Consider the following 19,097-nt stretch of genomic DNA (forward strand, 5'->3'; position numbering starts at 1 on the left):
TAGCGGTTAATGTGAGGCGTACATCAGTGGCGATAGGGTTAAGGTTAGGTGTGGACTCCCGAAGGTTAACAGTCAGGCGGGCACCCCCACAGGGTTAGGGTCAGGGCACGGCCTACCAGGGAATGCTTTTTTCAAACCAAGCTCAACACGGTTAAGGTAGAGGCTTCTGTTAAACCTGGATGTGGATATCAAGCGCGCACACACACGCACACACACACACACACACACACACGTTTATCAATCAAGCCTCAGGCCAGATCATAGCATGATTTCTGGATATAAATGACATTGTTAACTGAATGGACAAAAGGCAACATTGTGCTGCCCTTTTCCTTGACCTGTCAAAGGCTTTTGACACTGTTGACCACTCATTAATAATTCAAAGATTGGTTTAAAAACTTCCTGACAGACAGACTCTATCTGAACTACAGTCTGCTTTCATTGTTTAACAGAACACCTTTATTGTCCTTTAATTAGCATTGAATGTGGGTATACCTAAGTACATGTTGTTTCTTGAACGTACAAATGACTAATGATTGAAACACACAGTATGTAGTTTGGATGGGTCCCTGCATACAAATATCTGGGCATCTGAATTGATGAAAAGCTGTCTTTTCAAAAGCATATTGACGAGTTCAATAGTTAGTTAGTTAGTAATGTGAATGTTTTTCTTAAGTCTCTTTGTAATTTTGTATATTTGTATTCTATTGTATTTTGTAAATCGTGTTCATGCAGGGCTCTCTTGTGAAAGAGACCTTGGTCTCAATGGGACTTCCTGTTAAAATAAAGGTTAAAACATTTTTTTGAAACACACACAGGCATATTGGCATCAGGTGGAGCACTGCATGGAGAGGAGAATGAGTGCATCACGTGTGGACAGACAGGGGTTTAGTGTTGGTCCAGCTATAATACAATTACTCGGTGTGTTTGTTTTTCTGGGTCATTTGTTACATGCAGGGATTAGAGATTGTAGCAGATCGAGTCAGAGATGGTGAGAAGGGGGAGAGAGAGAGAGAGAGAGAGAGAGAGAGAGAGAGAGAGAGAGTGGGAAGGGAGGGAGGAGAGGAATGGAGTGAAGGAGGTGAAGCAAGGACATCAAATATTTTTATTCCAAGTTTTAAGACTACATAAATACCCATCACAACCTCAGCCTTAGTTCAAAAATAAATACAAAATATGACATGGGAGTGATTGGCTGAGGAATACTATTATGACAGCCAATCAAAATGACAGAAATCTGACCTGGGTGAGAAATGCCTTTATGATAGCCAATAAAAGCCGACTTCCATCTTCCATGGCATATTAACCCTACAGCTGCATTGGCTGATGATACATTAACAGAGAGACAGAGGGGTTAACAGACTGACAGGGTCTCCGGTCCTGTAAGTGAGCAGCTGATGAGATGATAAAGGGTCTCCTCTTTGACAGGCATGACAGATAGATCAATCTGAAAGATGGGATGGTTTCACACAGGTAAACATAAATGGCACCACATTCCCTATATAGTACACTATTTTTGACCAGGTTCAATAGCCTCTGGTCAAAAGTAGTGTACTATTTAGGGAATAGGGTGTCATCTCAGACGAAGGCAAGAGTGCCCTTCCTGTCATAGGTGTAGCTACTAAGAAATTAATGTTAAATTGTGATTGTTTACACAGTGAACTTTATCTTTTGTACTATCTAAACAATTCCTTTTAGCCAAATTCATATTCATGCCATAAACACACACTAAAACACAACCCTTGTGAATGTTTTAAGTAGAGAAACGGAGTAAATGAAAAACGACAGACAGTCGCCTGCCATCGCTGGCTAAGACAGATATTAAGGGGCCCGGGCACTCTGGCCAAAGTAATCCCATAAATATAAGTTGTTCCCTTGGCTGGGTCGGCAGCTTGGCTCCCAAGGCTGGGGCCCTTGATGTGGCCTGATTGTATATGATCACTGAGCTACGAAGCTACGGCCAAATCCATCACAGCTGTGCTTTTATGGGCCTCTACTGACTAATGGTCACAAGCATGCGCACCCACGCAAGCATGCATATGTTTACACACGCAAGCACAAACGGACACACACACACACACACACACACAGAAGCCTGTTTACATTTGATCTCCTCTCTCAGTGATAATATTTGGAGTCATCCAAAGGTTACGTTTCTATTTCAAACAGTCACTTTCAAAATGGGGAGCGATGGGGTTGAGAGAGCTGAGGCTCTCATCGAAAGAACCAGAGACACAACACAACAGAAGAGGCCAAAGGGAAGAAATAGTGTGCATCCCAAATGGTACCCTATTGCCTAAAGTTCACTACTTTACATAAAAATGACTTTTGAAGCCCAACATAATGAACAAAGCATTGTTTATGTCAGGTCCACATTGGGTAGACATCAAATTACTATGAAATAATACCATATTTCAGTTGTGTATATTACTTTTTATTTGATTTCTTTATTTTTCATTCCTTAAAGTCATCATCTCATCTCTGTTCAGTAAGTAGCAGTCAAACAGCCAGACAATGTTATCTCTGTACACTTCATACTGTTCTGTCTTTAATCATCCTATTTAGCTAGACTAGCTACAGAGTTGTCTTCCAAAATCATTTGACTAGTTCTTCAAAGTAGACAAGGCATACTTTCACGAACTGTCTCTCTCCCTCTCTCTCATCATTGTGTTGTGTACATTCCTCTCTCATGCGGTCTGTGTGTATCTAACCTAACGTAGCAGGAGTAAAAGGGAATCTATCTCTGCCTGAGCTGGAAAAAACAGGTGCAATAGATTATGGTCGTTGTAGTTAATGACCACATTTCTGCACTGAACTAGGTTGAATATTTGCTTAATGAACACTACAGCTCCCTTCAGCCCAGCGTCCCACACATAGCCGTAGGAAGTAGCACCCCCTGAAAAATCATCATAAAAAAAATCATATATATATATTATATTTCAAAAAAATAAAAAATGTTTTCCAGTCCTGCATTAGTGGACCGATATATAGCCCTCTGTAGCACGGGGAACCCCCCCAAACAACATAACAAAATCACTCCCTTTAGGGGTGATGGAATGAAGTGGGGAGTGATATGTTACTGTTTATTAACCGACAGCTACGCTGTGATGTGTCAACAAAACAACATAACAAAATCACAGCATCCCCCCCCAAACAACATAGTTCCTGAGTTGATATTTCCCATTAATGATTTGAGAAAACAAACTAAATGGAATTCCAGTAATTGAACCGACGCTGGTCAATTAGTTGTTTCCGTCACGCTCACGGACGTTAGTTTCTTCTCCTCAATAAGTCTGAGTACCTCCCTGACCCATCACCAAACGTGAAGGGACTTCAAGGAGGGCAGTCTCAGACTAAAGTATGTAGTGAACGACAGCGGGAGAATTTAGTGTGAGTGGTCAGGCTACTATGATGAAGCCATGGACTCCTATGTGTTTACAGATTCGTAAGAACTGGTCCTTCTCAACAGCGCAGACCATGAACCACCACCATCCAACTACCTCTCTTGGAGGTGGGGAGTGAGGGGGTAATTCACAGATGGATGGATGGGGAGGGGGATACTATTTAAACATCAGCCATCCATTTCCTTCCTTCCTAAAAACAGCCTACGATCCGTGATCAATCTTTCTATTTGCGCCCCAAACAAAATGCGAGCCCCCGAGTAGCAAGACCTTCAATAAACTTTGACTTTTAATCAAAAGTATTTTACAAGCACTCCCTTCAGGGGTGATGGAATGAAGTGGGGAGTGATATGTTACTGTTGATTAACCGACAGCTACGCTGTGATGTGTCAAGCCTCTCAAGGCTCCAGACTTACCATTACAACTCTATCAACCAAGTTGCGTCTCAAATGGCACCCTATTCCCTATATCGTGCACAACTTTTTGACCAGAGACTTAGGGCCCTGGTCAAAGGTAGTGCACTATATAGGGAATAGGGTGCCATTTGAGACAGCAAACCAAGTGTCCCCCTTTACTCCCCATGCCATTCTCTTTCCCTTCCCCCTCGGCACAGTGTTTCTGCAAGTCACCCTCAATAGTCACCCTCAATAGCCTGTCAGACTCCAACCAACCGTAGATTACAGTGAATAACTATTGAGTTATGGCAGACATAAATTAAGTGGAAATAAATTACACATTGCTTAGAGGGAAGAACAGTTTATTTATTTCCTTGAGGTTCTGACATTTTTGCAGCGAGCAACTATTTATGTAAGGATGGTTATCAGAGGGCAAACGTGAACTGAACGCTTGAGCTACAAAGATAGTCACACTAAACACACACACACACACACACACACACACACACACACACACACACACACACACACACACACACACACACACACACACACACACACACACACACACACACACACACACACACACTGCTCGTTTGTTCCCCAAAAGCACCTCAGGAAGTTCAGGCGACAGCCCTCACTCCACCCTGCACTCAGAGATAAACCACAACTCATTTCAGTCCCCTCCATCTTACTGGGGAGAAGAAAGGAAGGGAAAGGGGGAAGGAGGGAGGAGGAGAGATGAGGGCATAGAGACTCACATCTTCACCTTGCCATTATAGACACACACAAAACCAATCCAAAGTCCATCACACACACACTTGCACACACACACACACACACACACACACACACACACACACACACACACACACACACACACACACACACACACACACACACACACACACACACACACACACACACACACACGCACACGCAAACACACACACACAATTACGGAACCCTTTAATCTCCCCTGGCCCCTGTAGATGGGAGGCTTATCAAGAGGCCCTTTGCTTTCACTTTCCTCTCAGCTTTTTGGTTGAGTAGAGGGTGGGATGGATGGAGGGATGGAGAGAGCGAGGGCAGCTTCTATCCATCAATTTAAGGTCTATGCATGCTCTGAAAATCTTTCCTTCCAATCTGGCTTGTTCTCTGAACACCGGGCAACAATAATGTCAAACAATATATGAATAGTTTAATTCCAAAACACTATATATCCATTTTCAGAAATGTTGGCAAATTAGCTTTTATTGTTTAAAGAGCTTATGAAAGTGTGTTTTTCCCCATCTAATCATGGTATGAGGTTGTTCAATGACAGACATTGTTCAATGACAACCAAATGTATCGCTGTGGTAGCCATAATGATTAAGTGTGCCTGGAATTCTAAATAAATCACTGACAGTGTCACCAGCAAAGCACCCCCACACCATCACTCCTCCATGCTTTGCGGTGAAAACCACACATGCGGAGATCATCCGTTCACCTACTCTGCGTCTCACAAAGACACGGCGGTTGGAACCCAAAATCTCAAATTTGGACTCCAGACCAAAGGACAGATTACCACTGGTCTAGTGTCCATTGCTGTGTTTCTTGGCCCAAGTAAGTCTCTTTTTATTATTGGTGTCCCTTAGTAGCAGCAATTTTACCATGAAGGCCTGATTCACGCTGTCTCCTCTGAACAGTTGATGTTGAGATGTGTCTGTTACTTGAACTCTGTGAAGCATTTATTTGGGCTGCAATCTGAGGGGCATTTAACTCTAATGAACTTATCCTCTGCAGCAGAGGTAACTCTGGGTCTTCCTTTCCTGTGGTGGTCCTTATGAGAACCAGTTTCATCATAGTGCTTGATGGTTTTTGCAACTGCACTTGAAGAAACTTTCTAAGTTCTTGGAATTTTCTGTATTGACTGATCTTCATGTCTTAAAGTAAAGATGGACTGTCATTTCTCTTTGATTATTTGAGCTGTTCTTGCCATAATATGGACTTGGTCTTTTACCAATAGGGCTATCTTCTGTATACCATCCTTACCTTGTCACAACACAACTGATTGGCTCAAACACATTAAGAAGGAAATAAATTCTACTAATTCTTCTAATAAATTATTTTTTATCAAGGCATACCTGTTAATTGAAATTCTTTCCAGGTGACTACCTCATGAAGCTGGTTGAGAGAATGCCAAGAGTGTGCAAAGCTGTCATCAAGACAAAGGGTGCTACTTTGAAGAATCTCAAAAATAAAATATATTATGATTTCTTTAACACTTTTTTGGTTACTACATGATTCCATATGTGTTATTTCATAGTTTTGATGACCTCACAACTTTTCTACAAGGTATAGAAAATAGTAAAAAATAAAGAAAAACCCTGGAATGTGTAGGTGTGTCCAAACTGTTGACTGGTACTGTATATTTTAAATGTAATCAATATGAGGGAGGCACAATACTGTGAGAGAAAAAGTAGTCAGGTGAATGTGAATATTTTTCAGTCATTCAGAAAAGAGATGCAGTGAAATGTTGAAAGATTTGACGTAAAACAAGAAAGTTGTTAAATTGACTACAGGAAAATGAGATCAACAGATCAACTTGTGTGCTACATCACAAACCATGAAATGAGCAAACGCGTGTGCTACATCACAAACCATGAAATGAGCAAACGCGTGTGCTACATCACAAACCATGAAATGAGCAAACGCGTGTGCTACATCACAAACCATGAAATGAGCAAATGCGTGTGCTACATCACAAACCATGAAATGAGCAAACGCGTGTGCTACATCACAAACCATGAAATGAGCAAACGCGTGTGCTACATCACAAACCATGAAATGAGCAAACGCGTGTGCTACATCACAAACCATGAAATGAGCAAACGCGTGTGCTACATCACAAACCATGAAATGAGCAAACGCGTGTGCTACATCACAAACCATGAAATGAGCAAACGCGTGTGCTACATCACAAACCATGAAATGAGCAAACGCGTGTGCTACATCACAAACCATGAAATGAGCAAACGCGTGTGCTACATCACAAACCATGAAATGAGCAAACGCGTATGCTACATCACAAACCATGAAATGCATAAACGGGAAACATTTCAGCTGGAAGGCCACAGGCTGAGGAGCATTCCAAATTAGCAAACCAAAAAGCACACATGTTTGTAACAAAAATATATACAAAATTCTGACGAGGATAGAAAAACAAAAGCACCTGGATGGCGTGTGTGTGTGTGTGTGTGTGTGTGTGTGTGTGTGCGTGCGTGCGTGCGTGCGTGCGTGCGTGCGTGCGTGCGTGCGTGTGTGTGTGTGTTTGTTTGAATACACCAGCAGGTGTGAGAAGACAGATCGGATCGACTACGGCAGGATGGCCTGAGATTTAAGCTGATTCCAACTGGGCAGTGTGTTTGAATTAGATCATCAGGAAGGAAGGCCACACTGACGCCTATTACATCCAACACCACATACGTGTTCACATTGCTAACGGGCAGATATGAGTTTAGGTCATACAGCAATCGACTGAGTGAGAGCTTCAGCAATATCTGCTACACACTACACAAAGTACATGGCGTCAGCAATAGCTGTTACACACTACATAAGTATAGCTTCACAGTCATTTGAACTCAGTTGGAATGTCTGTTGAATTGATGTCTTCTATTTGTCTGAGGTATTTCAGTCACTTTAACCCACACCTCTTCACACAGTGCACCTGCTTGACTTCAAGCCAGCCAATCTTAATACCTCAATGCTTTGTTTGTCCGTCAATGTCAGAGATGGACGAAGACATTGCATTAGAACTCCAGTCCCCGTAGAGGCTTTGGGGTAACAAACACCACCCTCACAAGGCGCCACCAAAAAGGCACATTGGACAAAAAGAACTGATCCAACAAATGTCTGTCCTCTATCATGACAAAGAGAGTAGAACGTTCTCCCCAAAGGGACTGAGGAACTCACTATGATAATAGTTCAGCAAGTGTTTCTGGTACTACCTCATCACTGAGCGTAATGACAAAGCAGTGGATCCAAATCATTAAATCAGCCGGCTGAAATAAAAGCCACGCTCTGTGCCTGGTCAGTCTCAAGAAAGATACTGATTCACAGGAGAAAATGAGACCTAACAACGTGGAATAATAGGTTTGAGGTTTTTAGTTTGCACTGCAGACGCCTTGGCCAATCAATGGCTAAGCGATAATGCAATCAAGAGATGGAGTCCATACCTGAAAAGCTGCCTGAAGACAGAAGCTGGACCGATCGATAGGGGACTGGGAGAGAAGCCTGCTATACTTTGAAGTACACCACTGCAGATTTTGAGACCAGGGCTGAATATAATATCTATCAAATGGTATTCTGTTTGGGTCCGAGTTTCAGAGCCCCAGAAAGGTAGTGAGCTGTTGGTTTGTATCTGTAACTGGAAGCTGATGCAGGAGGAGATGCTGGCTGATGGTTGATAGTGATGCTGGCTGATAGTTGTGAACATTGCTCAGAGCACTGATGTGATGGGGAACAGCTGTGATGGCTGCTGTTCTTAGTAGCCCCCTCCATCTCACGTCAAACCACATACGCAGTCAGGGAGCCGAAGCCACATGGAACACACACACACATCCACACACACACACACACACACACACACACACACACACACACACACACACACACACACACACACACACACACACACACACACACACACACACACACACACACACACACACATATAGCTAAAACAGACAAAGCTCATGTCAGGTAACTCTCAGCATGACATTTGTGTAGTTGTTAGTTGTTGTCCCATGACATATCAGAGGATTGACTGTCTGAAATGCCTGTCTTTGAAGACCCAAAGCTTAAGTCCTTCTGTGATGTGAAGTCACTCTGTGGAGTTTCATTCTGCTGATGGAAACCATGGATGACTCATGTGTTGCTCCAGAGTGTGAATTACGTGGGGAAAAGGGGAGGAGAATGAGAGATATGAGCCCCGCTAAACTCAACAAAAGCCATACTTTGGGGGTGTCTAAATAATACTAATTTAACCATTCCCCTATTTCTTTAAAACACAATGTTGTACTTATACAGTGATACAATTGAAAATATAAGCTCATTTCAAATTAAACAAACAGCCCCAACTCTCTGTCATGGTTTAAAAAACAAATCCCACGTGGCTGCACTTGTCATCCCGGGACAGTCTGGTATTACCTGACCTTTTTTCACAAAAGGTCAATTTGTTAGTAAGAGGCATCAATTCATTTAGGCTACAAGTGTAGGCCCAATGACAATTGCAGTGTGACTTTTCAGTGTTTTGTAATGGCGTGTACACAGTTTGGATGCTGGAATCATTTTGGAGTGGACGAACTTGCGCAGGTAGCCATTTCAAAGTGATTTGTCGGACAATCAGATGACTGCGTTCATGCCACATTAAAAGGTCATTCATGTTTACCATTAAATGACATGTCTTAACTATTAGCCCCCCCCAAAAAAATGTCACATAGGAGCCCCCCCTACACACACAAATGTCACATTATAATTCAAACTTTGTGTTAGTCACAAAGGAAATACTACCATACTGGTGTTCTAATACTGCAGTTGAAGAGTTTGGCACGAAATATGTCATTACAAACGCATTTGTTTTTTAGACACAAGTCAATGACGTAATAGAAATAAGATTACTCTAGTATTGAACATATTGTAACGCGGTTCTTCCGGTGAAGGAGAGGCGGACCAAAATGCAGCGTGGTTATAATTCATGGTTCTTTAATAAAGAAACTATACATGAATAAACTACAAAAACAATAAACGTGAAAACCCGAAACAGTCCCGTGTGGTACAAATACTAACACAGGAGACAACCACCCACAAAACCCAACACAAACCAGGCTACCTAAATATGGTTCCCAATCAGAGACAATGACTAACACCTGCCTCTGATTGAGAACCACATCAGGCCAAATATAGAAATAGACAAACTAGACATGTAACATAGAATGCCCACTCAGATCACACCCTGACCAAACAAAACATAGAAACATACAAAGCAAACTATGGTCAGGGTGTGACATATATGTTGCATTGATGGCATTTAACAACATATCACAGACTATAGACAGCCATTATGTGTTGTTTTTAAGTTTGAGAACTGGAGTTTAGAAATGGGGGCATCCCTCCCTTGTAACATTCTTGTCTTCGTCATGCATCACATTCTGCTAAAGGACGTCTAAGCTGTTAATTGTCATTTTGGGGAATATGCAATGATTACTTACATTGCTTTAGGCTAGTTTTGGAGAGCAGTTCGACTTTTAATTACCACAGAAACTAATGAAAAATCTACCACAGTCATAAAAGACATTGAAATTCATTGAAACTCCAGCAATGCCAGACAGACAGTCCTGATTACCCCTGTTGGCAAATATCCTCTCCCTCGCTATCTCTCTCTCACACCCAGCCATTAAATGACAGATGCTCTGATTCTCGCTACATTTCTGCCTCTCTTCCCAGGTTGAAATAAAGTTCTGTAACGGCCTTGTGGCTCGTCATTGTGGCACGCCCAGAGTTTAATCAAACAAAATAGCCTCCACAAAGAGTGACTCATCATAGTTTTACCTAAATACTATCTCATCTGGAGAAGGTGTAATGTCATTAGGGTGATGATGCATATGGCCAAGGTGCAAGCAGGGTTTTCTGTAGCCTTAGTCAACTGTTTCTGTTTTAACTGAATCACAGAGTCACAGAAAGTATTCAGTGTTGATAGACAAGTTTAGCTTCTCATTCTAGTTATCTTCTGGCACCTCTTCCGGAGTGTTTGGGCACCAGGAGGAATGTGAAGAGTGACACTCTGAATGTGAGAGAGAAAGTGTGAGCGACCCTATTTATGGTGCTTATTGTGTATAATGAAACAGCCAAGTGCCGACTGATAGAGACACTGACATTAAACCACAATCTATCTACAGTGGGTAGATTTTTTCACATTTTGTGAAATTAGAAAGTGGGATTAAAATGAGTTTAAAAGTGAGGTTTTTTTTATTAATGAAAAATCAAACACTAATATACCTTGATTAGATAAATATTCACCTAACTGAGTCAATAAATGTTTGAAACACATTTAGCAGAGATTACAGATGTGAGTCTTCTTTGGTTAAGTCTATAAGAGCATTGCACACCTGGATTGTACAATATTTGCCCATTTATTCTTTTTAAAATTCTTCAAGCTTTGTCAAGGTGTAGGGGATCATGGCCAGACAGAAATGTTCAAGTCTTGCCATACATTTTCAAGCATATTTAAGTCAAAACTAACTTGGCCACTCGGGAACATTCCCTGTCTTCTTGGTAAGCAACTCCAGCTTAGATTTAGCCTTGTGTTGTACGTTATTGTCCTGCTGAAAAGTGAATCACAGTGTCTGATGTAAAGCAGACTGAAGCAGGTTTTCTTCTAGGAGTTTGCCTATGTTTAGCTCCATCTTGTTTCTTATTATCCTGAAAATCTCCCCCATCTTTTCTTATGTCAAGCATACCCATACCATGATGCAGCCACCAGCATGCTTGAAAATACGGAGGCAGTTATTGAGTGATGTGTTGTACATAAGGCTTTGCATTTAGGCCTAAAAGTGTGTTCCTTTGCCGTGTTTTTCTTGCAGTATTACTTTGGTGCCTTGTTGCAAACAGGATACATGTTTTGAAATATTTTGATTATGTATATTTGTATCCTTCTTTTCACTCTGTCATTTAGGTCATTATTGTGGAGTAACTTCAATGTTGTTGATCCCATCCTCAGTTTTCTAACATCACAGCCATTGATCTCTGTAGCTGTTTTAAAATGACCAATGGTCTCATGGTAACATCCCTGAGCAGTTTCCTTCCTGTCCTACAGCTCAGTTCAGAAGGACGACTGTATATTTGTTGTGTCTGGGTGGTTTAATACATCCTACACAGCATAGTTATTAACTTGACCAAGCTTAAAGAGATATGCAATGTCTGATTTGTTAATGTTACTCATCTACCAATCACTGCCCTTCTTTATGAGGCGTTGAAAAGCTCCCGGGTCTTTGTAGTTGAATCTGTTCTTGAAATGCAATGTTTGACTGAGGGACCTTACAGATGTTTTATCTATGGGGGACAGAGGAAGGGGTAGTCATTTAAAAAGCATGTCACTTATTATTTGAATTGTTAAGCCAACTTTTACTCCTGAACTAATTTAGGTCTGACTAAACAAAAGGGGTGAATACTTTTGCAACAACTATATATATATATTTTTTTTTATATTTATATTTTTTAAATAATTTGTTAACATTTGAAGATTCATTCTAAAACCTTATCTATTCACTTTCAGAAATGCTAGTAAATTAGCATATATTGTTTCAAGAAATTATGGAAGAGATTAGTGTGTTTTTCATGATCGTTTCATTTCAGAGATACAAATAATATTGTTCTAAATGCTATAAATCACCCTCACTCTCACATAAATAAGTAGTACAGCTAGGTTTTACAATGGAGGAAAATGTAATTGTATGGTGATTGAACCATTCCTAGCATGTTAATTGTAACGCTAACAAACCTTAGTGACCTTACTATGCTACAAACCTAAGAGCCAGGGGTCTATGGTACTAAGAACAAACAAACACAAAAACAACAAAAACACCAAGCAGGCAGAGAGACAGAGAGAAACAAAGATATCCACTGAGGATGAGAAAGCTACATGGTGTTTATGTTCCACTGTCAGACCTCTGGCAGAGCTGGACAGACATGTGGTCAATGCACTTCCTCTGTTAGGTTTGTTTGGTCTCTGGGCTGTATCAGGGATAGTTTTGGCTGTCTTCATTCCCAATATTGTACAAGCTTGGTTTGTGTGTGTGTGTGAGTGGACAGGGGGGGCAGAAGTCCTTACAAGGATAGTAAAACATTTTCCCGGGTCCCCACAAAGAAAAAGGCTATTTCGGGCTTAGGGGTTAGGTTTAGGGTTAGGGTTACAATTAGGGTTATGGTTAGAATTAGGGTTTGGGGTTAGAATTAGGGATTGGGGTTAGGTTTAGGGTTAGAGGTTAGGTTAGGGTTAGGGTTAGGTTAGGGGTTAGGGAAAATAGGATTTTGAATGGGAATCAATTGTTTGTTCCCCACAAGGATAGTAAAACAAATGTGTGTGTGTATATGAGAAAGAGAAACAAGAGAGAGAAGAGAGAAAATAGAGAAAAAGAGAGAGAGAGAAAGAAAGAGAGAAGAGAGACTGGAGAGACAAGAGAGAGACAAGAGAGATGAGAGAGAGACAAGAGAGACGAGAGATTAGAGAGACAAGTGAGACAAGAGAGAGAGACAATAGAGAGACAAGAGGGAGAGAGACAAGAGAAAGAGAGACAAGAGAGACAGAAGAGAGAGAGAGATAATGGAGACACAAGAGAGAGATGAGAGAGACAAGAGTGACAAGAGAGAGATAGACAAAAGAGACAAGATATACAAAAGAGACATGAGAGACAAGAAAGAGACAAGAGAGAGACAAGAGAGAGACAAGAGAGAGACAAGAGAGAGATACAAGAGAGACAAGAGAGACAAGAGAGAGACAAGAGAGACAAGAAAGAGACAAGAGCGAGACAATAGCGAGACAAGAGAGACAAGAGATACAAGAGAGACAAGAGAAACAAGAGAGACAAGAGAGAGAGAGAGATACAAGAGAGAGAGAGACAAGAGATACAATAGAGAGACAAGAGAAACAATAGAGACAAGAGAGAGAGAGACGAGATACGAGAGAGACAAGAGATAGACAAGAGAAACAAGAGAGACAAGAGAGAGAGAGACAAGAGAAACAATAGAGACAAGAGAGAGAGAGACAAGAGAGAGAGAGACAAGAGAGAGACATTAGAGACAAGGGAGAGAGAGACAAGAGAGACAAGAGGGACAAGAGAGACAAGAGAGAAAGAGACGAGAGAGAAGAGACTAGATACACAAGAGAGAGAGACAGAGAGAGAGAGAGAGAGAGAGACAAGAGAGAGACATTAGAGACAAGGGAGAGAGAGACAAGAGAGACAAGAGGGACAAGAGAGACAAGAGTGACAAGAGAGAAAGAGACAAGAGAGAGAAGAGACAAGATACACAAGAGAGAGAGACAAGAGAGAGAGACAGGAGAGAGAGAGAGAGAGAGAGAGACAAGAGAGGGTGACAAGAGAGAAAGAGGAACAAGAGAGAGAGAGACAAGATAGACAAGAGAGAGAATAGAGCGAGAGACAATAGTTCAAGAGGGATGAAAGTTGAATAGCAGCCAGATATAAACTTCCCGATGACATCATTAATTACACACACACACACACACACACACACACACACACACACACACACACACACACACACACACACACACACACACACACACACACACACACACACACACACACACACACACTTTCCCAGACCACACACAGCTTTCTCAGACCTGTACAATAATAATGGGTTTCACATAAAGAGTCGGAGGATATACTACAATACCACATGTAATACAAAAATCATGTAGAAATGGAATAATAGACGTGAATGAGATTTTTGGGGGCTTTTTATTATTTTTCATAGTTGTGGAGATGACAAGTGTAGTATGCATGCTTATGGGAGTGTTTATTTGAAGCTGGGTCCAACTTGTAGGTAACCAGTAACTGATCCAGTCCTGGTCTGAGGCTTACCTTTGTGACGTCTTCTTGTATTTCCTTCTGTGTAAGAAAAACAAGTACACCATTAATGTTCATGGCATCATTCTCCATGTTCTATTGCAATTTCCAGAAGAATCAATCCATCCAATGTATGGATCCATATCATTGTAATTCTATACCGTAGGTAGAGCACTGACGTTATACATTACATCATTAATCTACATGCTTGGAATGAACTTGAAAAAGATTATGGATGTGTGAAATCGCATGTTATTCGCTTTATAGTACACTCATTTTGACCAGGTCCCAAAGAGATCTGGTCAACAGTAGTGCACCATATTAGGGCATAGGGTACCGTTTGGGACGAGCCCTATGTCCTCTGGGTTTTCATCCTATTTTAACCTCTATAGACTCAGTCCGTATCGAGATGATGTTGGTCTATGTGCATTTGGTACATTTATAGCGGATGATCCCTTTAATCTATTCTAAAGGCAACACCATCCTGCATGCCAGACAGTCAACAGTGTTGTTGGCTTCGACTTTGGGACTGAGTATCATCCATCATCATGTGCAGTTCAGAATGTGATTTGATTGATAAAGAATAATTGTTGAATGGATCGTTTTTGCACAAGCACTCCGACACTTGAAAGGGTGTCAGTCGGGTGACAGATTCTCTATTAGCAAATTCAGACGTTTGATAAGACCATCTAAGGAAAGAAAACTGAAAAAATGATGGAAAGGAAATGAGACAACTGAAAAAATATCAAATGCATGTTTCTGTTCTTTGACATGGTCTATACCTAAACACACGGTGAACAATTCTCAGGGGAGTATTATCAACAGTCCTCTCTCTCATTCTGTTTATCTCTCCCTCTCTCTTTTATATCTCTGTTCTCTCTCAGTCACAGTCAGGAAGTGTATGGGACAGATAAGATCATGGATACAATGACCAAAAAACTAAACACAGACCACAGAAACAGAATGTATTCTATGGTCCAGACACCCGGGTTACATGATCTGGCCTGGGTCTGTTCTTAGCCTCATAGATCCTTGGCTCTTCGGTGTGCAGCTGACTGCAGGCTGTGACCTCGTGGTGTCAACATATGAAGGTTTGTTGGCATTACTATTAATATGCTAGGAAGGGTTCAATCACCATACAATTATCTTTTCCTCCATACACACATAACCACAACACATTTTACGTCTCAACCGTTCATATATGAACCCACCTGGATTGTGGTGAAATTCATACAACTCTCCTAAAGCAAATGACAGATGAATTAGGCCTCAACTTCAATGTCTGTTAGTCTGTGGTCAGTCACCAGTTAGACTCATCTCCCAAAACGCTATCCAGGGCACCGTAAAGCCACAGTAAAAGCAATGAGAGAGAGGGTTTATAGGGCATATAGACATTAAACCACATTCCCCTTCTCTTCCTGATCGCCTGCCTTTTGTGTGTGTGAGAGAGAGAGAGAGAGATATTGAGAGAGAGAGATCGAGAGAGATAGAAAGAGAGATATAAATAGAGAGATATATATAAATATATATATATAGAGAGAGAGAGTGTGAGAGAGAGAGAGAGAGAGAGAGAGAGAGAGAGAGAGAGAGAGAGAGAGAGAGAGAGAGGACAGGCTCATGTTGACGTCGTAACAGTCAATCAATGTCATCTGTGAGGAATGATGACCAGACAAGACGAGACGGATGGTCCCTAAGATTAGGACCAGGACAAATGGTTGTTGCCTGGGCAAATGTTCTGTTTATGATGGAGAGGTTTCTAGTACAGTATATCTATGGTCTAGGGTCAGGGCTGGGGCCGTAGGCATCAAGCATCTCAGAGGAGCAGCGCTGATCTAGGATCAGGTCTTGTAATCTTGTTCTAAAAGGCTAAACTGATCCTAAATCAGCACTCCTACTCTGAGACGCTTAAAACGTACAGCCCCTGATCTCGTAATTCTATATTGAGGGTCTACTGGGGTGATGTTGTCACTCATAGTGACAGAAGATTAGGCAACACTGATGGACATCAGGGACGGCAGCCTGAGCGACAGAATCACAGCTGAGACCATCCATACTCTCTGATGACACACAGGGGCAGACAACAATGTGTTCCTTTCTACTGACTTGAGTTCATATACTGAACATTGGAAATGTACACACACAAGCACAAACCTATCCGTACACTATGCACAAACACGTGTGCTTTCATTAACACACAATGTGCGGGGATCAAATGTGCGTCTTCGGGGGGTTATTTCTACGTCATTGGGGTGCAAACACCTTCCTCATCCCTTTTCTTCATCCTAAAATGTAACATCTTTCCCCCTCTTTATCTCTATCTATGTGAAGCTTCGATGTAGAGGGGGAAACGGTCCGAAAAATGCAGACAGCCAATTAGTAATCATGAGTGGCTAACCGTTAGCTGTGTGTAATTGTGTTGACTAGCCTGGCTGCCTGTGTGTCAGTGTTGACTGCCTGGCTGCCTGTGTGTCAGTGTTGACTGCCTGGCTGCCTGTGTGTCAGTGTTGACTGCCTGGTTGTATTCTGTAGCCACTGGGTCCCTGGATGTTTGCTCCTTTCTGCTACATTAACCTGATTACGCATGTACTTTACTTCTGGCTCATTCGATAAGGCAAATCCTTATAAAATATGTCCTCTGATAATATGTATAGAAAAACAGAAGCGCAAAGCCTGTGTAGAGTAATGTAAAAAACATCTGTCATTCCTATCCATTTTCTGGTCATCAAGAGCTTTTAAATTCATAATAAACTCAAATGCAAAAAAAAATGTGCACATCGAGCATCAAAACAGAATGAATTTTGTTGAAACCATCAGATGAAAAAATAGGCTGATGTTGCATGAGTGGTATTGATTACACATTCCTCTGTAAGCGTGTTCTCCACGGAACTCTCACAGAGGTTTTGAAAGGCATTTCAACCATTAACTCTTAATTAACTTTCAATGTGTTTGAAAATGAGCCCCCCCCCCCCCCCCCGAAAAAAAATGACCAAATTGACAGGATTGGTCATCTAGGCTGCAGTACACTCAAAGTCAAGCAAACTCAAAACACTAAAACACAAGTATGCAGAGACATAAACACTGACAAATCATTAACACAATGGCAAACAGTGAGAATAATAAAAACAGAAAAGGTTACTCACAGTCCTCTCAGCCTCAGCCATATCTTCTCAATCTGGTCTGGCTGCAGAAACTTCAGAGAGTTACTCTCAAAATCCTCTATCTCCTTGGTTGGTGATTCCATGTCTAAGATATTAACCAGGCGAAAGGACATGAAAGTCTAAAGTCTAAAGTCCGCAGAGCCAGCCCACTTCAGCAGCGCAATCAGAGGATGGAAAAGTGGAAGTTTATTCAGAGCGTTGTGCTGCTTCAGAGTGGTCCTCTATCTCGCTATCCCCGTTCCTTAATCCTCTGTCTATACAGATCCCTATCCCATCTCTGTCAGCAGCGTGACAGCTGGAGTCTGTTCCTCATCCTTCTCTTCCCTCCTCATCCTCCTGTCCTGTTCTGTATCAGGTCCTGTTGAGGATAGCTAGGGCTAGCAGTGCAGCTGCGTCAGGGGAGCTGGGGCTAGTGGTGAAGCTGCATCAGGGGAGCTGGGGCTAGTGGTGGAGCTGCGTCAGGGGCCCCCTGGCTGTGATCTGTGTGTGCTCTGGTTTAGTCACCAGCAGCTCCTCTCCTCTCAGGTGCTCACTGAGCGCGTGCAGCTCAGGAGGCGGAAGGGTGAAGGCGGGGGGGTCCACAAACACACTCCGCCCCATGGAGGGGAGAGGGGGAGGAGGGAGCGGAGGGGGAGGATTACCGGGCTGCTGCTGTCGTCGCGCAGAGTATCAGAGAGCAGCCGCTTCCATCGCTAACGCCACCGCTATGACTATCATTCATATCTGCCCTGCCGTAAGCCCAGAGAGGGGGACGGGGGCCGAGAGAGGGAGAGGAGGAGAGGGAGAGAAGGAGAGGGGAGAGAGAGCGCGAGAGAGAGAGAGAGAGAGCGATAGAGAGGACAGGCTCACGTTGATGTCGAGAGAAGCAATGACCGGGAATAAGAGAAAGTGAGTATATGCAAGTGTGTTAGTGTGTTCAGATAAATATTGAGTGAGTGTGAGAGAGAGCAAAAGAGAGAGAGAGAGAGAGATAGAGCGCAAGAGAGAGAGAGAGAGAGACACTGAGAAAGAGGATAGCTGTGTAATGATTGGAAGTGCTTCAGTGTGTGAATAGGAGGGGCTGAATGAACTGCACTCCTAACAGCATATTTTTCTCTTTCTCTCCCTCTCTTTTTTCTCATCCCCTCTCGTTCTCCTTCTCGTTCTCTATACCCCCCTCTCTCTCTTTCTCTCCCTCTCTTTATTCCCCTCTCCCTTCTTTCCTCTCCCTCCCTCACTCTATATTCCTCTCTCCCTTCCTACCCCACTCTCTTTGTCTGTCTGTCTATCTTTTTCTTTATTCCCTTAAATGTTCAGCGATAGATTAGATCAGGGTTCCTCAAACTCAGTCCTGGGGCTCAAACTCAGTCCTGGGGCCTAAACTCAGTACTGGGGCTCAAACTCAGTACTGGGGCCCAAACTCAGTACTGGGGCCCAAACTCAGTCCTGGGGCCCAAACTCAGTCCTGGGGCCTAAACTCAGTACTGGGGCCCAAACTCAGTCCTGGGGCCCAAACTCAGCCCTGGGACCCAAACT

At 42.4% G+C, this 19,097-nt stretch overlaps 1 protein-coding gene across 6 annotated transcripts in view; it reads right to left on the bottom strand.

Annotated features, from left to right (window-relative positions):
- The window catches only part of pde1ca (phosphodiesterase 1C, calmodulin-dependent a), a 156,965-nt gene that overhangs the window by 90,330 nt on the left and 47,538 nt on the right, over positions 1-19,097 (bottom strand). For 2 of the 6 annotated variants that reach the window (XM_029626641.2, XM_029626640.2), the window contains exons 1-2: positions 17,565-18,480; positions 14,440-14,466 (exon numbers count right to left, since the gene is read on the bottom strand). The exons of the other annotated variants lie outside the window; for them this stretch is intronic. In XM_029626641.2, the coding sequence (XP_029482501.1) occupies positions 14,440-14,466; positions 17,565-17,695 (158 nt within the window). In that variant the 5' untranslated portion in view covers positions 17,696-18,480. Of the gene's footprint in view, positions 1-14,439; positions 14,467-17,564; positions 18,481-19,097 lie in introns of those variants that run through there. 6 annotated transcript variants of the gene reach the window in all.

Source organism: Oncorhynchus nerka, linkage group LG22 (assembly GCF_034236695.1).
Source record: "Oncorhynchus nerka isolate Pitt River linkage group LG22, Oner_Uvic_2.0, whole genome shotgun sequence".
In the NCBI taxonomy this organism is placed as follows: domain Eukaryota; kingdom Metazoa; phylum Chordata; class Actinopteri; order Salmoniformes; family Salmonidae; genus Oncorhynchus; species Oncorhynchus nerka.